At 34.2% G+C, this 23,538-nt stretch overlaps 1 protein-coding gene across 7 annotated transcripts in view; it reads right to left on the bottom strand.

The window, feature by feature from the left end:
* Positions 1-23,538, bottom strand: part of LOC145265613 (interferon-related developmental regulator 1-like) — an 89,755-nt gene that overhangs the window by 11,009 nt on the left and 55,208 nt on the right. For all 7 annotated transcript variants that reach the window (XM_080121640.1, XM_080121634.1, XM_080121639.1 and 4 more), the window contains exons 3-7: positions 20,124-20,214; positions 18,310-18,390; positions 13,751-13,946; positions 10,414-10,464; positions 767-942 (exon numbers count right to left, since the gene is read on the bottom strand). In XM_080121640.1, coding sequence (XP_079977766.1) covers positions 767-942; positions 10,414-10,464; positions 13,751-13,946; positions 18,310-18,390; positions 20,124-20,214 — 595 coding nt within the window. The remainder of the gene's footprint in view (positions 1-766; positions 943-10,413; positions 10,465-13,750; positions 13,947-18,309; positions 18,391-20,123; positions 20,215-23,538) is intronic.

The raw sequence follows: 23,538 nt of genomic DNA, 5'->3' as shown, positions 1-23,538 counted from the left end.
AACATTCAAGATGAGAACAGTAATCCAAATAATACGAATAATAGTTTTTTGTATTCATTCTTTGTGGAAGGTTATCTTTACCTTCATAGTTGTTTTACGTTTCGGCCAACTAATTCTATAGCTTCTTCCAGGTCCATAGCGCAGTGGATAGAGGCATTGAGTCTCTACATCTTATCCAAAGCAGGCCAGAGGATTAGTTGGTAAAAAACACTGGCTACAGTTACAAAACTCTGCATTCTTATCCCGTCGCGTTAAGAGGGTCAGAGGATGAGTTGGCCGAAACGTAGCGAAACAACAACTATGAAGATGAGGAAAACAGTCTGCAAAAAACGAATACACAAACTATGAAACCATGTCTCGATATCTCAAAGGATTCTAAAAAATAAAAATAATATAGGTTTTGTTTTTTATTATAAAAGTTATTTTATCATAAACCAAGGCTGTACATTAACCACTCTCACCGTCGTAAACTCATAGCCACTCAAAGTGCCCGCAAGCCAAATAAATCTACATCCATTGTTCGGTCCTTTTGTTGCCATCATTGCCATACCTTGATTACAACCCACCTCAACTCTCCTTTGTCTACCTCAGTGAACAGCGTCCACTCTATTGTTCTCTCAAACTTATTTCCTCTTATTTTTTTGTTATATTTCTTTTTTCTCTTTCTCATCCAATACCTTACACCTGGGCGGAGGTGGATTCAATATCAATAATATCACGCAGGTCATCTGCAGTGGCGGAAAAGATTTTTTTTTTTTTTTTTTACCTTTCTGTCATTTCTTGAATACAACTGTCAGGCGCAATAGACAAGAGTAACGTCCAAGCTGAGAGCGCTGAAGAATGGAAAGCTGAAATGGATGTATTTTGACCGGCAGATTTATCTCCCTTGATGTAGGAATCTCTGAACACTTGCTCCAAGGAATCCATTACTTGTTTGATGATCTAGAAAGAAAAAAAAAAATGTTGGTTTATTCAAAAAACAGAACATAAATGAAACAAAACCTAACAAATTGAAATTTTATTGTATGAGGCATCGATATGTTATTTTGTGCGATATTTATTTAGAGAATTGTTATTTATGAAATTGTGAGTAAAAAATTATTTAATTGTATTTTTAGTTGGAAATTTTATTTATCACATGGTTAGCCTTTTCATCTGAAAAAAAAAACAAACAAAAAAAAAAAATGCGGTTTATAAAAGACAGTCTTAATTAAGCGTAGTTAATAATTAACAAATGTCCACAAAGACAGAAAACACCATGAAGAATCACCACCAATTTGTCTGATGCCAAACTAAGTCGGGACGAAGACCTTCTCCAGTCTTCCATTCCAGCAAAGGTAAACGTGTTTTTTTCAAAAAAAAAAAAAAAAAAAAAAAAAAAAAAAAAAAAAAAAAAAAAAAATTAATTAATTGGAAGGATCATCTTGAAATTTTTTGTGATAAAAGAAATTTAAGAGAATAAAAAAAAAAGTTGAAGAGGGTGAGAAAAAGAGAGAAAGGAGATGAGGAAAAGAGAGGAGAGAAAAAAGTAAAAATGGAGGGAACTGAAGAAAGGAGAGAGAAAGGAAGAGGATGAGCGAGGGAGGAGAAGAGAATAGGAAGGGAGGAGGAAGGAGGGGAGAGAGAATAGGAAGGAAAAAGGGAAGGAGGAAAAAGGGAAGGAGGAAAAAGGGAAGGAGGAAAAAGGGAAGGAGGAAAAAGGTAAGGAGGAAAAAGGGAAGGAGGAAAAAGGGAAGGAGGAAAAAGGGAAGGAGGAAAAAGGTAAGGAGGAAAAAGGTAAGGAGGAGGGGAGGAAGGAAAAGGGGAAGGAGGGGAGGAAGGAAAAGGGGAAGGAGGGGAGGAAGGAAAAGGGGAAGGAGGGGAGGAAGGAAAAGGGGAAGGAGGGGAGGAAGGAAAAGGGGAAGGAGGGGAGGAAGGAAAAGGGGAAGGAGGGGAGGAAGGAAAAGGGGAAGGAGGGGAGGAAGGAAAAAGGGAAGGAGGGGAGGAAGGAAAAAGGGAAGGAGGGGAGGAAGGAAAAAGGGAAGGAGGGGAGGAAGGAAAAAGGGAAGGAGGGGAGGAAGGAAAAAGGGAAGGAGGGGAGGAAGGAAAAAGGGAAGGAGGGGAGTAAGGAAAAAGGGAAGGAGGGGAGTAAGGAAAAAGGGAAGGAGGGGAAGGAAAAAGGGATGGGAAATAAATAAAATAAAAGCATTACCCCCCCTCCCCAACATACACACACAACGTCCACCACATCTTTATGTACCTAGAATTAAAGTCTGCTAGCTTCCCATTTCCATATGACCTAAAGAAGGGTAGGTCGCATTTTCCAGACTCTTAAGCTAATGTTAAAAAATGTTTCTAACTTTTCGAAATCTATTTTGTGCTAATTACCGCTATCTCTTTTCTTATTGCAGCGTTGACTTAAAAACCCATAACTTAATTTTACCAATCTTGTCCTGCTTTTTTTTTTTTTGTTCTGAAATCTTTTGTCAAATATGCTATTAACCAATATTGTCGGGTTACATGTAAAACGAAAAGAAAAAAAAGTCACCCATGAAAACGAGAACCTTCCAAATTAAAACCTTGAACTATTATCTAAACTCAAATGTAAATTAATACAAAATTAAGCCGACTTCACAAATTGATAAAAGTTCATTATTGGATTTTAATTATAAGGTGAAGCTCGAATGATTCAAACTCAAGATAGATAACGCCAAAAACATCCCCACATAAATATGCGAGGGGAGATTATCTTTAAAAAGCGTCCTGTCCCTCGTACCTATTCCATTTTTTTTTTTTTTTTTACATAGGCATCACCACATTATCAAGGCCAAGAGGCCACTCAAGGATAAGGGTTAAAGAGTGTACAGTAGAAATTGGACATTATAGTAATCATTAGTAATGTAAATTTGGTAAAGTTGATAACTTATATGGAACGGCTCATCAAGAACTTATTTACGTTAGACTTGAAGACAACCATATTGTAGTCAGCCGGAAAGCAGGAAAACGGAAGACAATTCCACAGGCGTGCAGTTCGAAGAAAAAAACCTTGTTCATGGAATCTACGTTTAGGTTTAGGCACAGATAAAGAGTGGGAGGAATTTTTGATAGTGTTTACAGCTAGACGAGTGTTTCTTGTGAAAGTTTGGCGAGGGGGGACCATAGATTGAAGCTCATTCGAACACTTTCCATGAAAATAACGATACATCAGAGACAAACTCGCAACATCTCTTCTGTGAGATAAAGGTTGTAAGGAAGAGAAAAGGACATCTCCTACGAGGCTACAAAGTCTATTTTGAACTCTATCAAGGCAGGACAAGTCCTTTCTAGCAGCTCCTGCCCAGATGTGGCAACAGTATTCCATCCTTGGACATACCTGGCTCTTATATAGATAGAGAATAGCATCAGCAGTGAGATATCTAACGGATCGATAGAAAGATCCCACCATTTTTCCAGCGGCCTTGGCAACAGATTTGATGTACGTGTTCCATTTAAGATCAGGAATAATGGTCAAGCCAAGAAGTTTGTCAAAACTTGAGGCCTCCTGAAGACGAGAGCCATTCATTTCAATTGATGTCAGATGTGGATCAGAATGTTGATGATGTAAAGAGAGAAGCTTGGTTTTAGATGCATTAAAAGTAACCAGCCATTCCTTATCCCATTGTACTACATGCTCAAGATCAGAGGAGAGAGAATTGGAGAGAACTTGGTCGTTTACTGTCTTAGATGTGTTACCATAAATGGTAATGTCGTCAGCATAGATGTCTACAAATTTTTAATGGAAAGTAGATAATGCAGGGGATGTGTTATTGGCAGCTCCAGTAACTCTCGCTTCTCCTTTTTTTGTGCCTCAGTCCTCATTCAAATGAGTGATTTTTCTGACAAAGGGTGAAGAAAAAGCTGCTTTCCAGGTCGATAGTACTTGGTGAACAGTAGTCTGAGATGTCAGAAATTTTTCTATCTCTATGTCTATCCTTGTGGCCATGTCACTAGTAACGGTGCTGGAGGTAAACGTTTTGTCTGGGTTGACGTTATCCACCTGATAGTCAGGGACCCGAACCTTCGATTAACCAATAAGGAGGCTGTCCGATCAGCAGGTGCAAAATACTGGGGCTGCTGTATTGCCATTTGGTGAATGGATTCTGGACCATGCAGTAGTCTCTGGTGGAGCCTCTCGATGCCATACTAGTGGGTAATTGTTACAGCTTTACCTCATGTGCTACATAAAAAAATTCCTGTCCTTTTCTCTTTTACTTTCCCTCTTTATCCTGCTCTAACCAAGTATGCCGATCTGTTCCACAAATCCCAAAACCTCAACATGAAACATCTCCAGAAAAAAATCTCGAATAAACCTAGAACCCCATCTTCCAACGTACACCCTTACTACCACGTCTCCTTCTCCAACATCATGGGTCTACATTCTAACATTCCAGAGGTTGAAAGACAATTACAGGAGACGAAACCGGACATATTCTTTCTAAGTGAAACTGGAATACGGCCAACCACTTTCCTAGATGAGTTCATAATTAACGGATACTCTAACTTAACATCAAAATCTGACCCCCCAAGACCGCCATAGGCATAGAATATGTGCCTACATTAAAGATGACTTCCCGTGTGGCAGGGATATCTCTAGAGAAGATCCTAATTTACCTTATATGTGCTTCCGGATTGCACTTGCTAACACCACTGCATTTATATTTGCCCTCTATCAGCCCCATAACAGCGGATTTACTATCTTTAAGAGTATATCTAAGAAAATAGACCACATCCTGTCTGCACATCCCTCGGCTAACATTCACATCTGTGGTGACTTCAACATCCATAACGTGGAATGGCTGACGATGAGGAGAGGTTCTATCATGACTTTGCCATTGCTTATGACATCACTCAGATTGTTTGCGAGCCCACCCGTGTGCTCAATACTACAGGTCAGTATGCAAGCCTTCTAGACCTTTTTCTCTCCACTTCCCCATAGCTATGTTCATGTTCCGTTCTTTCTCCTCTAGGATCCTCCCATCACTCCGTCGTATCAGTTGAGATAAAAATGAAATCTAATAAGTCCCCAGACGTACCCCTCCACCGTACTGTATACCGATACTCTATGGCTGACTGGGATAGCTTCCGTACATTCATATCTGATCTCCCTCTGCATTCCATGTTTAAAAAGGATGTGTCCTCTATAGTATCAGACCTGACCGAATGGTTAATTGTAGGCATAGACCAATTCATACCATCTAAAAAATTCCAACAAAAACCTAACAGCCAGCCATGGTTCTCCCCTGAATGTGCTTTTTCCATAGCTACCAACATAATAGATGCACTGAGACTAAAGCTGTTTTCAGGAACGCCAGCAACCACTGTAAAAAAATAATCAAAAATGCAAGAGAGCTATATGCTCAGTCTGTTAAATTCAAAGTAGCTGAGCAGCGGATTGGATCCCACCAGTTTTGGCAAATAGGATCCTGAACAGAAGTGTGCGTTCTATCCCAACCATTATCAATGGACCTGAGGTCATCTTGTCAGCATCAGACAAACTATTTGCAAAGAACTTTGCAGCTAATTCTACCCTATGCGACAAAGGCCATCCACTCCCCATATTTCCTCCTATAACACAGAACACACTAGGTAACATACAAATATCTGTGCTTGAGGTCGCCAATCAATCTATGATTCCAGTAAAGCAACTGGCCCTTACAGCATCCCAATTATAGTGTTAAAAAAGCTTCAACCAGAACTTGCTCCCATACTTACGAAACTGTTTAAGTGTTGCCTTAATGAGAAGTACTACACCCTGGAAAACCTCATCAGTATGCCCTGTATTTAAGAATTCAGGTGATAAGTCATCTCTCTCTCAGTACAGACCAATAAGTCTCCTGTGTGTCATGAGTAAGTTGCATATTAAATAGAGAAATAGTCAACCACCTTAGCAGAAATAACCTTCTTAGTGACACGCAACACGGTTTCTGTTCTGCAAGATCTACAGTAGATGTGCTAACGGTTATATCTCATAGGATTAGTGAATCTCTTGACAAAGGCTTCCTTTCTAGGGTAATCGCTCTTGACATATCAAATGCCTTCGACAAGGTATGGCATAAGGGTCTACTTCACAAGATTTCCAGCTACGGTATAACTGAAAATGTTTTCTCAATCATTAAATAATTTCTCTCTGATAGGTTCATAAGAGTAGTGGTTGATGGACAAAAATCAGAGGCCTACAGTATTAATGCTGGAGAGCCTCAGGGGTCAATCCTAGGCCCAACTCTCTTCCTGATCTACATCAATGATCTCCCGAAACACATACTTAAATCATTCATTGACATCTATGCTGATGACACGACCATCTACGGCAACACATCCAAGGCTGTAACTGACAAAGTTCTCTCTGATTCTCTCTCCTCTGCTCTCGAGCGTGTGTTTCAGTGGGGGAAGATGTGGCTTGTTACCTTTAATGCATCTAAAACCAAATCCTATCCTTACATCATCAACGCTCTGATCTCCAGCTCGCATCAATTGAAATGGATGGCTCTCGTCTAGGAGAAGCCCCATGTTTTGACAAGCTTCTGGGCTTGACCTTTACTCCTGATCTGAAATGGAACACGTACATCAAGTCTGTTGCCAAGGTTGTTAGAAAGATGGTGGGATCCTTCTACCGCTCCAGAAGATATCTCACTACTGATGCAATTCTCTATCTATATAAAAGCCAAGTACGTTCAAGGATGGAATACTGCTGCCATATCTGGGCAGGAGCTGCTAAAAACAGCCTATACTGCCTTGACAGAGTACAAAATAGGCTTCGTGGTTTAGTGGTGGATGCCCTTTTCTCCTCCCTGCAACCTCTCTCCCACAGAAGAGACGTTATGAGCATATCTTTGTTTTATCGTTATTTCCATGGCAGGTGCTTGTCTGAGCTCCAATCTCTGGTCCCCGCTCACCAATCTTTTACGAAAAACACCTGTCTAACTGAAACCACTGTCAAAATATTTCCCCACTCTTTATCTGTGCCTAAACCTAAACGTAGGTTCCATGAACAAATCTTCTTTCTTAGAAGTGCACACCTGTGGAACTCTATTTCGTTTGCCTGTTTTCCACCTGACTACAACCTGGATTATCTTAAAAAATAAACCGTTTTTTTTTTTCCGTAATTAATGCGCCGACATTAACCGAGCAGAGGAACCGTTTAATATTTCACAAGAATTCTGTTGTAATTGGGGGCGGGGGCGTGGTAGAGAGTTGGGGGTGTTGTGGCGGCTGGTCCCTCCTGCCCCTCCACCGCGCCAAGTCCTGCATAATTTCCGGCCTTATTGTTGCCAAGAAAGTTTTTCATTACTAGAACAAATGTCTTCCATGCTTCCAGTTCCACTTTGTTCATTGAGTTTTCGAACTCTGGATTTCTGATCAGCTGTTGGAATTGAAGACCGTCAAAGATTCCAGCTTTCAACTTCTCCATGGTCAATCCTGGAAAAGCCTGGCACAAGTAAAGTAGACCAGTCCTTGTTCAGAACTTTGAACTGCTTGATCAAGCCGAACTTGATGTGCAGCGGTGGGAAGTCAATCTTTCACGATAAACACCCGTCTAGCTGAAACCATTGTCAAAAATTCCCCCCCCCCCACTCTTTATCTGTGCCAAAAACAAAACGTAGGTTCCATGAACAAATCTTCTTTCTTAGAAGTGCACACCTGTGGAACTCTATTTCGTTTGCCTGTTTCCCACCTGACTACAACCTGGATGTCTTCAAGTCCAACATAAACAAATTCCTGATGAACCGTCCCTAGACACTTTATTAAATGATAAGTGATGACCACCTTGTAAAAGAAAAAAAAAAACAGAGGGGAAGGAAAAAGGGAAGGAGGGGAAAGAAAGCAAAAGGGAAGGAGGAGAAAAGAAAGAAAAAATCAAGTTTTTTGTTTTTAAAATTCAACTTGATTTTCTTGTGTCTTTTTTATTAATTCTATAAGGAATTAATGTTGCTTTTTTGCATGAACGCATTTACAATAATGAAAATATATATTTTTTATTTACAATAATGAAAATATATTTTTATTTTATTTACAATAATGAAAATATATATTTTTATTTTATTTACAATAATGAAAATATATATTTTTATTTTATTTACAATAATGAAAATATATATTTTTTCATTATTTACAATAATGAAAATATATATTTTTTCATTATTTACAATGAAAATATGAAAATTCCTCAATTAAAATCAATTTTTGTTGGTGACAATTTTCTGCCATCTATAAATTCTCGGATAAGAGCAGCAGAAAAAAAAAAAAAAAAAAAAAAAAAAATGATCACCACCTTTTAATGTTTCTCAGTTACCAAACAGGTGAGACAATTCTACTGCCAAACCTGTCCCCGTAGAACCGAGAATTATAACGGAAACAAAATTAAAACGATTTGATATCTTAAAGTAAACTTTTTATTAATTCCCATTTTTTTTTTTTTTTTTTTTTTTTTAGGATTATTAGGTCAAACATAACTCAAAATAAAGAGATAAATACAGACTACAGGTAACACACTATCATCTTTGTTGCCGTCAATTATTTTTAGCTCAGTATACTTGTGTTTTGTTTTTACTAGTGATGGGATAATTCCAATATTTTTCAGTCCGAATCCAATACAATTATTGATTCTGTACAAAATTCCTGAATCGGATTCGTTATAAATCTCCAAATATTTAACTACAGAGATATGGTTCTTTGATTACTGTAAAAAGCATGTTATATGTGCACATATTTTATTAAACGTAAAAATACACTTATGGAAAACGGTTGTAGTTTTACTGGTAGTTTAAAATCAATAAATATTTATTTTATTATTACTGTTAGCAGTGAGAGATTTTTTTTTTAAATCAAATAAAAATATTAAAGATAAAAGAATCGTTTTTGGCATTGGAAAATAGGCAAAAAAAGTTTCTGATCCCAATTCGATACCCCAAAAAGTTCCAATTTTTCCAATTCTTGATTTCAATTAATCGTCCCAACACTGATATTCCCTACCGTGCATTGTTAAATGGTTTCGATAACAATGTCGTATGAATAACAAGGATGCGATTAGCTAAGACACTATTTTAGTCTCCATGAAGAAGTTTTTCTCACGTGAAACCAAAATTATTTTCAGCCACCTTTCACAAGCACAGACCGAGGCATGTGGTTAGGTCTGTAGTGAATAAGTTTAACTTTCAAAATCATACAGGGTTTACCTACTTCTAACTTAGATTTTTTGAGCTAGAGCACAATTTTACTACATTGAACGCAAGAGTTGAATTGTTGTTTCCTTTACTTCATGCTGTTGTTGTGGTACAACATTATCAAAAAACCATTTTGATGGTAGTTCACATTTAAATATCGTATGCAGTTCAATGGGATCGATTAAGTGGGATTTACAACACCGTTTCTCCGGGCAAGAGAGATAAACTGCTTAAAATGCGTTGTCAGGACAACTACAACCAGAAACCTATTCATCATATCCAGGAACTCGGCACTAGCTTCAAAATCAAAGCAAATCATGCAACAGTATAACATTGCCTTAGGGATGAGATTGCCATACACGGCTTGATTAACGGTATTTCTTTGTAAAGTGACTTATTTTGTTTGCCATCTGTATGATCGTACATGCTATTTCTGAATTTAATAATCAGTAAATCTTCCAACCTCTTTAAAAAAGTATCTTATTTTCAATTTCAGGTTCCTAGTAAAACAATCAATACAAGGATTATGGTTTTATTATGTTTGGGAAACCGGTCAAAATACTAATTTTCAATTTCAGGTTCCTAGTAAAACAATCAATACAAGGATTATGGTTTTATTATGTTTGGGAAACCGGTCAAAATACTAATTTTCAATTTAGCGATCTGACACACTTTGAGAATGCTAGAATATCTCTAAAACTTTGTATTCTTGACAGTTTTTTTTTTTTTTTTTTTTATTGCCCATTAGACTTTGACCCAGTAAAATGGTATGACAAGCCACTTTGAAAAATGACCTAAATTGGCCTCCACGAGAAAAACTTCATGGAGACATGAATAGTTTCCTAATAGTAAAAAAGCTGAAACTGAAATGACTTGACTCCTTCTCCATGTGTGTAGGTAGAGAGTGGTACAAAAAAGCAACAACAAAACCTGGATGATGTACTAGCGATATGTAGTGAAAACACATTCGAGTAATTTGAAAAATGTTTCTTTAGTGACAATAAATTAATTATTAGATTGAGCTGGCATCAATTTTTAAGATTAAAAAAAAAAAAAAAAAAAAATTTCCAGCTTTGTTTTCTGAAACAAATCCAATTAGTTTCATGTCATCTTCGGCTTTAAAGTCCTGGAGGGAGAAAGTCCCTTCTTTCATCTATTAATAGATACCAATTATCGCAGATTTCATTTTTTTTCAAAATTTAGACAAAAAAAAATGTTTTAAAAGGGAACTTACCGTAATGTCTCGACAAGCAACAAAGCTACAAATTGCCAGCGTATGAGCACACTGAAAAAAACAAAATAAAACTTTAAATAAATTAATAGATAAAAATAAAAAAATTACAGAAAAAGGAAATAAATAAATAAAAAAAACAGAACAGGTTTCAAAGATATGTTTAGAAGTAGAAAATTAGCTTTTTTTTTGCGGAGGATTTCAGTGCATTATTTTAGATGAAGAGTTTTGGTTAAATCACCTAATCACCCCCAACTACCGAGATGATAAAGTGTTAAATCCATGTTTTAAAAAAAAAAAACGATAGTTTTTATTATATTATTAGTAGGGCTAGGACAACAGCATATTCTTTTCATTGTTTTGACTCTAGTGTGTATCCGTTGATATCTTATATGCTTTTATATAGAGTAATATGGTTTTCGGTTGATTAACTGTGTCTGTGTCGGATATATACTTGAGAGCAAAAACAACAAAAAGAATATGCTGTTGTCACAGTTCTATTAGTGATTAATTTGAGCTTGTTTTTTGTTACCTGCTGTTAAGAATGGAGGTGTTGTCGCTTGACTATTAATGTCGTCGCTTGACTATTAATGTTGTCGTTTAACTATTAATTCCTTGTAGAAGATTATGCGCAAGTGCATGTCACACATGAATGACAGAAAATAGTATAAGTCAGTTGACTTGAGATGAACAATTTATTTTGGAAAGGAAGCAATGCAGAAGATGATACAAATTACACCTATCAGTCTTAGTCCGATATTACTCTAGTTTGTGTATCACAACTACCATGGACAGAAGTAATAAGTCTTCATTTTCATGCCCATAGCGTAAATGCGGTATTGTTGTGACATGAACTAGTTTAAGAGAATAGACCATAAGGATAACATACAACCCCCACAGTTTCAACCAAATTTCTCTTGTGCTACATCAATTTTTTTCAATATATTTTTTGTAAAAGTCTTTTTTTCTTTTAAATTGTCGTAATTTTCATACACAAATAAATATAATCTGCATCGTTATTTACTTGGATTGTTTCCGTTCTCTGGCGGAAACTCAAGAACTCGCATAACACAGTTAAAAAGGAGAAAGTAACTTTGCCTAAAACAGAAAAGGAGTTAGCTCCCCTCGAAAGTTCTATCATGCTAACATCCACAAAAATCAATTTCGTCATAAACAAATGGGACAGCGATTCAATGGACAAGTGGTTAAGGACAGGCAAAACACGCCAAACAGTGAATTCGATGCCATTGACAAATATTGGGCAGACCTGAATAATCTTGCCCCCCCACCATCTCTATTTTTTTTTTATTTACATCCTTTTCTTTTTAAATTTTTTCAGCAGATTATTATCGAATGGAAACCAGTCTACCAGATTATCAAGAAAAATAAAAAAAGAAGTCAATCTATTATATATATAAAAGTGAACGTGTGTGTGTGTGTGTGTGTGTGTGTGTGTGTGTACATTTTCCTATGCAATAACTGTCAATTTTAAGTCTACAGACTCGAAATTTGATATATAGGGTATTGAGATTTTGAAAAATCTTTCTAATCCATTTTTGGACAGAAATTTGGCTGTTAAGGGGTCAAAGTTCAACTTGATTTGAGCCCAAAACAATAAATGTTATAGGGGTCAAAGTTAAATTTTTTTTTTTTTGCTCAACATACACCTCCAAACACCCGGGCAATGCCAGGCTGAAATGCTAGTATTTAAATATTTGTAGGCGTGCTCGGTTTTCAATGTGATATTCTAGTGAATCAATCACCCATTTTAGAACCCCTCAATGTTTTTTAGGCCCAAATTTTGCAAATTTAGAATTTTTAAAAAGCAGTTTGGCCTTATTTTAAGATTATTTTAAAAAGCAAAATAAAAAAAAAGGCCAAACTACTTATTCAAAAAAGGCTAAATCCGCAAAATTTGCTCTAAAAACGTCAAGTGGTTCTAAAATGGGTGATCAATTTATTAAAATGTTGCATTAAAAACTGAGCACATTCTTCAAATATTTAAATATTGACTTTTTGCATTTATATTTTTTGGTGATCTGGTAGACTAGTGTCCATTCGATAATCCACTGCAAAAATTGAAAAAGAAAAAGGCGAAAAGGAACATTCCAGCCCTGACACAACCACCCCTCGGATTTTTTTTCACCTCATGAAATTTAGATAAAAACTAAGAGAAATCTGTATTTTCAGCTTTATTTGAATAAAGGAACCCATTTTTTCAGAGGGTTGATTTCAGTCCGGAAATAAAAAATCTGTGCGTCACAAAATCCTATTTTGGAACCCGGACATTTTTAGAAAATTTGCAATTTTGGGGCTAAAAATAATCCTCTAAGATCTAAATTTCACCCAAGTACGTTTTCAAAGGTGAGGAATCCAAAACTCATAGTTAAAAAGGCATCAAATGAAAGAAAAGACATCGTTTTGACCAATTTGTGTGCCACTGCGACACTTTTTAAGAGGTTGTTCAGCCCTCCAAAGCAGAGCATCAAAAAGGATAACTGCTTTTCCTGAAACAACTTCTGGATTTTTTTAAATAAAATAAGATGAAATTTTCATAAAATCAAAAAACATCTCTTGGCATTACCACTATTCTAGCGTATTTAAACCCCAAAATTTGGTATTTTTCAAAGAATTTCTCGGTTTAAATAAGAAAATTGTGATATTTGTGACTAATTAACTAATGATAATTATGATTTTTGAATTCCTCATCTTTTGAAAACATACTTGGGTGAAATTTACGACCAAGAAGATTATTTTTGACCCCAAAATTGCAAATTTTCTAAAACGTCCAGGTTCCAAAATAGGGTGTCGTGAACCACAGATTTCTTATTTCTGGACAGAAATCAACCCTCTGAAAAAAAAAAAAAAAAAAAAAAAAAAATGGGTTCCTGAATAAAGGAACCCATTTTTTTTTTTTTAATAAAGCTGAAAATAAAGATTCCTCTTAGTTTTTACCTAAATTTCATGAAGTGTTCATAAGAAAAAAAATCTGGGTGGTGTCAGGGCTGAATGATATGGGCTGGAATGTCCCAAAATAAAAATAAAAAAAAGTGGGGGGGGGGGGGACAAAGATTCTTTAGGTCTGCAAAAAAAAAAAAAAAAAAAAAAAAATTTAGTTAACTGAATTTCATCCCCAGAAAAGTTGAAACAATATTTGCAAGGAATACATTCGATAAGATTTAACTTGGACAAGTTAAGAACAAAAGTCCAAAAACATAAACTAAACCATCATCTCAAAAATGCTCGCATCTGATTCATGCGTTTCGATCAGTTTTCTTGGTTGGGGTGAACATCACTAAACGTAAATAACAAAAGTTAAAAAAAAAAAAAATACACCCACCTTTTGTCTTGTTTTTACCGGCGTCGACGGATCGTTGAGCATATATAGTAGTGTATCACGGAGTTCTTCGAAAATGTCCTCACTGTCCTCCCCCAACTGAATGCACAAATGACTGATGCATTGCGCGGCCAAAGCAGGTTCATCCCCTTTCCCCTTTTTCAGGCATCGCGTCAAGTTTTCCACCACGGTAAATTTGCTGATCAGGATAAAGAAAAATAAAAAATTTGATTGAAATGCATTTAACTGAATCGAATACACACAGAAATGCAAACTTTTTCAGGTGGTTGTTAACCCCAACTGATAGGAACGTGGAGTCTTAACTGTATCCTGAGTAATTACGTAAAAATGTGGTGAGACAACAACTATGGAAGGCAGTAATTACTGAGGATATAGTTAAGAGACTCAGCATTCCTATCTCATCGTGGTTTACCATCTGATGAAGGTCAGAGGTATAGCTGGTCGAAACTTTGTAAAGCAACAATTAGGAGATGAGAATAATAGTCTGCATATAAATAAATTTTTCATATTATTTAAAAAAATGTGCTTTGGTTTCTTCTCATTAGCACAAACATAGAAAAGGGGGGGGGTATTAATCTTGATTTCAGCTTCTTTTACCATTGGCCATCCACATTTCTGATATTAATGAGAAAGCTTTTCTTTTTATTTGTTATAAATATTTTATTTTTTTATTTTTCAGTTTTACTGCTTTTTGGATTAACACAGACATTTGTAGATGCAAATTATAGTAAGTAATTGTTTTTAAATTTAAAAAAAGATTTGAGGAAAGTCTTAAATGTATTAGAACAACAAAAAAATGATTTGAAATTGTCTTTCAAAATATTGTAATTGCTGTCTAGTCAAGTGGTTCCCAACCACCAAGCCGTGCCAAGGAATGATCACTGTTGTGCCGCAAAGAGTGGTGAAAGTTACTCGTTGTTTTAGGTGGAAAAAACTGTTTTCATATCTTTATAAAGGGAGTTGTTTGTATTGATAAATGCTTACACATTTTAATTTATGTGATATTGTTACTAAAACGACGTAAAAGAGAAAATGTTATATAAATCGTTTATTTAAATTGTTAAATATTTTTAAAAAATTTAAATAACAAAAAACATTGGCAAGTGTTATGCATTGTCTGAAGATAGTGGTTTCAATCCTACCCAAATAGGCTAGAGGATTAGTTGGCCAAAACGTGGTGAGACAACAACTATGGAAGGCAGTAATTAGAGGATACAGTTAAGAGACTCAGCATTCCTATCCTGTCATGGTTAATTACCTGAAGAAGGCCACAGGAATAATTGCCCGAAACGTCAGTCCATAAATAAATTATTCATCTCAAAGGATTCCAATAAAAAATAATAAATGCACGATATGTGCTATTATTGACATTGCCCCACCCCAAGTGTTGGAGGGGGGGGGGAGATAAAATAAGTTTATCAGGTAAACAAAGATATAGGAAATAGAGTTTATTGGCAGAACAATCCAGGAAGTTGTTCATGAAGGAAGACATGAGAGTAATTAAATTCTCCCTCTCCTCCTCATCATAAATGGAAGTCGACATTACTATCAATCATTAAAACTTGTAAATAAAAAATTTTTTTTAATTAAATCTTGGTTGTCTCCCTTGATATGTAACAAAAAAAAAAAAAAAAAAAAAAAAAAAAAAAAAAAAAAAATGGTGGCTCGATCTCATTCGGCATAAAATTTTATTTTCTTAAGTTAAAAAAGAAAAATTACATAATTTTTGGAATACAACATGTTTCGTGCACAAAGATGTTTCTTCATTTTTTTTTTTTTTTTAATTAGGTTGAACTCTAGACTTGCACTAAGAATCCAAATTACAATTCATTGAATCTTTTGAAGCATGAAAATTAACTTTCAGCTTTTCAATCACAAACATTCCAAACGATTTTCATTCATGATGAGGAAGGAGAGAATTTAATTACTCTCATTACCTTTGACGTCCACCCAAAATAATTAAACGCAAAACACCACGCATTCCAGAATCTGCACAGAATGAAGATAATCTTTCTAATCTAATAATATTGTCTTTTTTTCACAATGCCAGAATTTTAACTTATAACAATATGATTTGCTGTATTGACCAGGTAATTCTTTGAATTTATACTTATTTCGACATGACACACAAATACATAATGTTCTCACTTGAAATACGTTTAAAAGATCACTAATCTACACAAGCAGCATATTTTTTTTCTCATAATTATTTTTATATTGATTCATTTTCCATAACTTTTGGGATTTATACTAATTTTGACATGACAAGTACGTAACAATCACCAAAACAAAATAAAATTTTAAGGTACTTATACGGTTTAGTCAAGACATTAAAAAATAAAAATATCGAAAAATGTTTAAATTGTATGTATCCGTTATGGAACGAAGTTCTCTGAAAAAAAAAAATTCACTTAATTTCATCAAGTAGTTTTTTTTTAAATTTAATGTATAATTTTCTTTAATAGAAATAGCCTAAAATAGAATTATGTATTTCTTTGATCAGGAAAGTTGTACACATAGATCTTCTTTGCAAGAAATAGCCTAAAATGGATATATATATATATATATATATATTTCTTGGATCATGGGGAGTTGTACACACAGACACACACACAAACGCGACTACTTTATATATAAAGTAGTAGCGTTCGTGTGTATGTACAACTCTTCTACCACACCACTTGACCAATCATGACGAAACCTGACATGATGGTCTCCGACCTAGGGATGGTGCACACCATTTCCAAGGTCAAAGGTTAAGGTCATATTTGGTACGACTCTTCATAAACTCCCCCACCTAAAGATGCTGCACAATAAGTTGGGGTTCACCACCATCCCAAGAGCTGCTACCATGGCACCGACCAACTTCTTTGGGAATTTGAATAAGATCACCCTCTTCCAACTCTTTCCCCTTAACCAATCTTGATGAAATTAAGCATGATAGTGGTCCCTAACCTAGACCAAAATTTATTGCACTGTATCCTTTAACTTTGACTTGAAGTCCCGCACGAACTGTGGGTACCTTTACTATATCTTTGATAAAAATGGGTTTGTGATACTAAACAAATGTTAACAATGTGATTCTTTGTTTCAATTTTTATGTGTAACAAAGTGTCAACTTTGATAAAACTTATCTGCTTTAAAGTTCATAGTTGGATATCAGTCACTTCAAGAGGAAGTTTAAAAAAAATTTTTTTTTTTTTAACGCCTTAAGCAATAGTTGCTCTTACGACATCCACTTACTACAAGGATGCTCGTGACACGAACACCCGAGTGTATAGCAAAGTCCCACATGATGCGTTGGTATCTTTGTTAGTATAAAAATAAATTTTTAAAAATCAATAGTAGTTTCTCTACAGTGCAATGTAGACTAGAATGTTTTGTGGACTAAATAACTGCAGGGAGGATTGAAAAATGGTTAATTTTACCGATTCTGATGACAATAGGGTCTTCCTGCTAATATATATATACTAGCAGGAACCGTTAACTGGCGTTGCCCGGTGGAAGCACCCCCCCCCCCTCCCGTCGTAAAAAAGTAAAGTATGGTAGTTGTTGGTGGCCATCCCCCAATCTCCCCATGTTAAGAACGGCTTTTGGAATTGGACCCCCCTTCTCCAATCTCCCATATGGTAAGAATGGCTATTGGAATAGACCCCCCCCACAAGTGAATTACAGTGCAGAATGCAAGTATTTATATCTTGAAAAGTATTTGTCTATGCCAAATATAAATGACCTTGTTTTAATGAGTATATTGAATAAATCATAAAACTCGTCATTCTCAAGGAAATTGCCAAAAAAAAAAAAAAAAAAGACGTTGCAGAAGTGATAAGGCGTAAAAGGTTGTAGAAGTCAAAAAGTGAGGGGGGAAGAAAAAAGAAACATAGTATGTCATCAACGGTCTTCAGTCTCCTTGTACAGGTTTGTCAGGACCACCTGGCATAAGCACACTTCCGTCTACAAGTAAACGCTGAGTAAACATTAAAAATAAAATTGTATTCAAAGACCAAATAAGATCTCAGTGTAGCTACATACATACGACGAATGGTGCACCTTCTCCAAATGATGTTACCTCAAGTAACAACATTAAGCTGGATACTCAACCAGACCAGATGAATTATTATCCTGGAATCTTAAGACCCAGAGATCACAAGAAAAGATATAACTAGAGCTAGGACAACAGCATATTCTTTTCATTGTTTTGACTCCAGTATATATTTCAACACAGTTAGACACTATCACTCTACATAAAAACATAAGATATCAATGGATATATATACCAGCGAATCAAAACAAGAAAAAGAATATGCTGTTGTCACAGGCAAAATTATAACATAATTATCAATTGGGGTGAGGAAAATTAATATTTTTAACTCGTTTGAAAAGCAAAGGAACTTTAATGGAGCACTCTGATTTCCTGGTTATCTCGTTTAGAAATCAAGAAAGGGACCTCTTTGGTTTGTAAGAAGTCATACTTTGGTAAAAAAAAAAAAAAAAGAAATCAATTTAGAAAGTGGAAATTGATTAAACATTGTTATACTTACATATTCATAAGGAAGTCATAGATGTATTTCATAGAAAGAGTTTTACTTAATAGGGTCAATGAATTAATACGGGTTTGGTGGCTGAAATGTAAAAACACAAAAAAATAAAATAAAGAATTTTTACAAGTAAAAAATTAAAAAAAAATTTTTTTGGCACTTGTACAGTTTAGTCAAGACATTAAAAAATGAAAATATTGAAAAAAGGTTATATTGTACGTATTTTTTTTTGGACTGAAGATCTAAAAAAAAAAAAAAAAAAAATTTTCATTTAATTTGATTGAGTAGTTTTTTTTTACAGCGGAAAATCAAGTTTTTATGAGAGCGCGTTGAAGGCAGACATTTTGTTTGAATTTTATAAACACAACGGGGAGATAACTATGTAAAGCGCCGATACTCCCTCCCCATCTTTAATTCTAGCTTTTCTTCCTAAAAATCGAACCTTTTGCTTGGTATCATAACAAATTGTTTTTTCGCTGTAAAATAAAAACTACTTGAAATTAAGTGAAATTTTTTTTTGGAGAACTTCGTTCCATAACGGATACGTGCAATATAACTTTTTTTTTTTTTTTTTTTTTTCGATATTTTAATTTTTTAATGTCTTGACTAAACTGTACAAGTACCTTTTTTTTTTTTTTTAAATCAAACATTGGAAAAATGTATTTTTTATTATATTCATTAAATTAATGATAAATTTTTAAAACTATATTATCAAATTAGCTATTAAAGTTTTTTTCTTTTTTAAATCATATTCAAATTAATGATTTAAAAATCTTTTAAAATTGTACTCATCAAAGTATTTAAATTTTTAATACTTATCGAATTAAGGATTAAAATTTTTTCCTGTTTTTTAATAAAATTCAAAGTTATGATTATAAATCATTCAAATTCGTGATTAAAATTGTTTTTAAATCATTTTTATCAAATTAGTTATCAAAAATTTTTTTTTAACTATTTAACAAATTAGTTTAAAAACTTGTCTTTGTTCATATTTTTAAAAATGATTTACAAAATTCTTTTTAATCATATTCAAATTATCGATTCAAAATCTTTTAACTCGTAGTTACCAAATTAGTTACTAAAAAGAATTTCCTTAGACCATATTCATAAAATTACTTATTTCTATCACATTTATGATTTTATTTTTTAACTATGTTTATCAAATTATTTAAGATTTTTATACTTTTTATCATGTTCCTTAAAAAAAATGTTTCCTAATTTTTTAATTATATTCATCAAATTAATGATCAAAAAAATATTTTTTTAAATCATTTTTATCAAATTATTAAAAAAAAAAATTTTTTCTTATTCATAATATTCAATACTATAAATCATTTAATGCGCATGAAAGCAAGTTTAAGCAAAGCAGTTATTGCTCGTTTACATTGAACAACAAATTTTACTTTGAAATCTAGTGGGGAACAAGATTCTCTATATTCCATTTCTCATAGATTTCCCCAAAACGGATTGGAACAAAAATAAAAATTGCCTCTGTCTAGAAAGATTCCATCTTTACTTAACAAGCACAAAATGGACAACATTTTGCTCAAAACCAAATTATCAGTCTTTCTCAATTTCATCGTTATTTCTACGGAAAATACTTGATTGAGCTTCAAATAATATAAAAAAAAATAAAAAAATAAAATAAAAAAAAATACTAATATTAAACGAGGTCAACATAACTAAAAAAAATTTGGGTAGATTTAAAACAATGTTTCGAGAGAAACGAGAAAAATTGCAAGTTAATAAACATGCAATAAGGATATTTTACAAAATAAAAAGTTAAAAGAAAAATTCAACGAGAAAAATCTACAAACCTTTTCTCGCAAAGTCCATCGATACTTTCCCTGAGGCCATCTTCAAAGTTCTGTTGCGCGGTGGACTCATCCACTTCGGCAGAATCACCGTCTGAAAAAAAGTCAAATTGTTTTAAAAAATAAAAAATGTAAAATACACCGCCTCCCCACATCATTTGGAACACAACCACCTGTTTTGTGTTCAGAAATGAATTGTGAGAAAAATTGACCCCTAATGTTAGAAAAAAAAAAAAAAAAAAGAGGAAATGCTTATCAGTAGAACAAGAGATAGCAAGTTGTTCATAACGTACACAAAAAAAAGCAGAAATAAGATTGTTAATCAAGCTGTGGCAGTGAACGAGAACAATGACAGTCAATATGTTTAGAATTCGTTTATAGGCAGTTTTCGGAGTGCCAATGAGTTTTGAAGACAATTTACAGTCTTGGGTTTCCAACAATTGAGAACAGTCGCCACTCTTGCAGTCAAACACAGATTGTAGTAGCAATACCAGACACCATAATGTTCAGCGCTGAACAAGGTGCACACTGCTACTTAATTTGACAATCTTTAAATCAGTAATAAGTACATTTCTCCTGCCTCCATCAAAATAAAACTTATATAACTGGATTCACAATAAAATTTACTTAAAAATGGTATTTTAATTTTTTTGTTGTGATTTGTATATTCGAAGAAATCGCTATTTAAATCTGACTATTAATGACGAAACCTGTCAGCATAGCATGCCCGCTGATGGTAGATCACATTTTTGCAAATAAGCGGTCAGGGTGTGTTTTCATAAATACTTTAAGCAGAAGTTGTACTCGTCGATGACGTTTCTAGTTTTTTTTTTTTTAACTAATCAGGGAAAAGAATTGTCTTTGCTGTAGAACTTGAACACAACACATACGACTTTCCAGTCAAAAGTTAGAATACCTTAAAGTTGACACTTTTGTAGTACAAAGATAAGTAAAGATAGAAACGATATTAAATAGCGAATATTTTAATTTCTTTTGTCCTAAAATTTGGATAAAAACTTCTTAAGCACAAGTCGATAGAAGTCGTGACAAGCGCATATAAACATGAGATTTTTTTGTGTCGTGTACAAAAAAATCTGTCAACAAATCATTCATCAACTAACTTACGAACATAAAGTATTCATTTTATTTTTGTTATTTAGAAAACAAGTTTTTAATTATGGAAAGGAAAGGAATATTTAAAAAAAAAAAAAAAAAATTCTTTGAAAAAGAATGGAGACAAATCCTATTTTTTTTTAATTCTTTATGTAAATACAGTCATATCTTTCATATCTTGCTACGATGTGCAGACCGTTTCAATCATATTATATTTCATCAGGCAAGAAAAATTAAAGTTCTTATCTCTTTAATTTTTGCTCCACGCCAGTCATGGCATTTTTTTCTCTCCTCAAAAATTTGAAAACGTCTGGAACCTTTTTAATTTTTGTAAATTTTTTTTGCTTGATGAAATCAAATATGAAACGGTTTGCACATCATAGCAAGATATGACTGTGTTTACATAATGAATAAAATATATATATATGACATTTCTAGTTTTTTTTTAACTAATCAGGGAAAAGAATTGTCTTTGCTATGGAACTTGAACACAACACATTTGTTGAATGTCGGTTTGAATAACGCATATTAGATTTAAAAGGGCATGTGCCTATAATATCAAACATTGTTTTTTACCCTGTTTTCAACAACTACGTAAAGGTCGTGTATTCCTTCATTCAAGTGGTGTCCTGCCTGGTACAGGTATTAACGGCTATGACTCTTCATCTATCTCTCTCTCTCTCGAGGCATTCATGAATTCATTGTTGTTCATCATTTTTGATGTTGCCAAGCAGTTCGAACTCTCAAGATATGTTTCTCACTCTTGTCTCTTCTGCTTCTCCTACCCATGATCTTTCCCGTTATTCTTTGGTGGTTGTCGGAGAGTAGATTAATGACTCCTAGGTGCCACCTGTTGATTATGGTAATTCTCACTGAGCAAGGTAATCTGAGAACACTATTCACACTGTTTCTTAAAGAATTTGATGTAGTGCTATAGCTTTCTTTTTAGTTGTATGACAGTAGGTTGCAATTTCTGTTTAAGCAGTGTCCATAAGTGGATTCTCTACCATGTCCAAGGGTCTCCCACAGACTAGCGGAGAGAAAGAGGCGTCTTACTTGTCCTTTGACAGTAGTGCTGTGCCGATATCCTAGAGTCATGTATATCCTTAAAAGTTGTTAGTTCATATGCAAACCTTTCATGATTCAAGAAGTTCTGCAGTGCCTTGAATAGACGCTAGTCTATTGGTCTAGGTCAGGTGAGTATGGTGGATGAGGCAGAACGTGGCACTCTGCTTTAGATGTTTTTTCTCAGATACTCTCTTCAACATCAAACATCATAAAAACAGCTAAGGAAAATGTTAAGTAAGGCTTCATCATTATAGGAAGTATTATTCTGATGGACATTATCATTTGACATTATAACATCATGAAAAATCCAAGATGGCGACCAAGAAATCCAAAATGCCACCATGACATGATTCAAAGAATTTATTAAAGTATGACTTGTAGTAGGAAATTTTGTTCAGATCAAAATTGTGTTTTCAAGTACGTTAAACTTCATTTTCAACGGCTTCAAGTTACTGTGACAATTATCGAGTGAGTTTCTACCACTATTTTGTATAATTTTTTATTTTTAAGTCATTGTCGAGACTTCAAGAGACATTGCAGCCATTTTTTTCCTGTTCTTATGTAACGCTCAACACTACTTGTTTTTTGAATGTAATAAACATTTGCAACATCAAGAATTTATCGAGGTAAGTGGAAGAGTAACTTGCCTTTGGTAACATTTATTTGTCATATATTTGTTTTTTGGCCACTTTTTCATACCTCTGTGGATTGTAAAACAAACCCAATGAAAGTTATTCTTTTATTTAACTGGAAAAGTGGTTTATGTGTTTGAAATTCAATTCTTAATTTTTGGATATCTTTCTACCTGAAATAAAAAAAATACACACATACAGTATACCTTTAAATAACATACCGGTTACCTGCCCCTGTAATCCTTATTTGCCCAACAAGTGTCAATCTCTATTTCCTGTTTCTTTCTCTGTTCTTTCTCTTTCCATTCGAGATGTCGACATGACAACAAGCTTCCTTTTCTCGTCTAACTTACGATGTGATACAAGCAATTTTTCTGCATGCGCCTCGACAGCCATGCATTCTTTCAAGGTAAGAACGAACATTCAACGAATCCATACACACGTATGCTTTAATTAATTCTCGTATACACTCACACCTGCATACGCAATCAACTATATACACAACATTTTAAATCGATATACGTGTACTACAACTATATATATAACGGGCAAACCATCATATTATGAAATATACATACATGCGTACACCAATACACCTTGTAATT

Source organism: Euprymna scolopes, chromosome 40, assembly GCF_053919585.1.
Source record: "Euprymna scolopes isolate OS-2025 chromosome 40, ASM5391958v1, whole genome shotgun sequence".
NCBI classification, from domain to species: Eukaryota; Metazoa; Mollusca; class Cephalopoda; order Sepiida; family Sepiolidae; genus Euprymna; species Euprymna scolopes.
The sequence above is the reverse complement of the archived record's forward strand: the minus strand, read 5'-3'. Positions and strand labels throughout refer to the sequence as shown.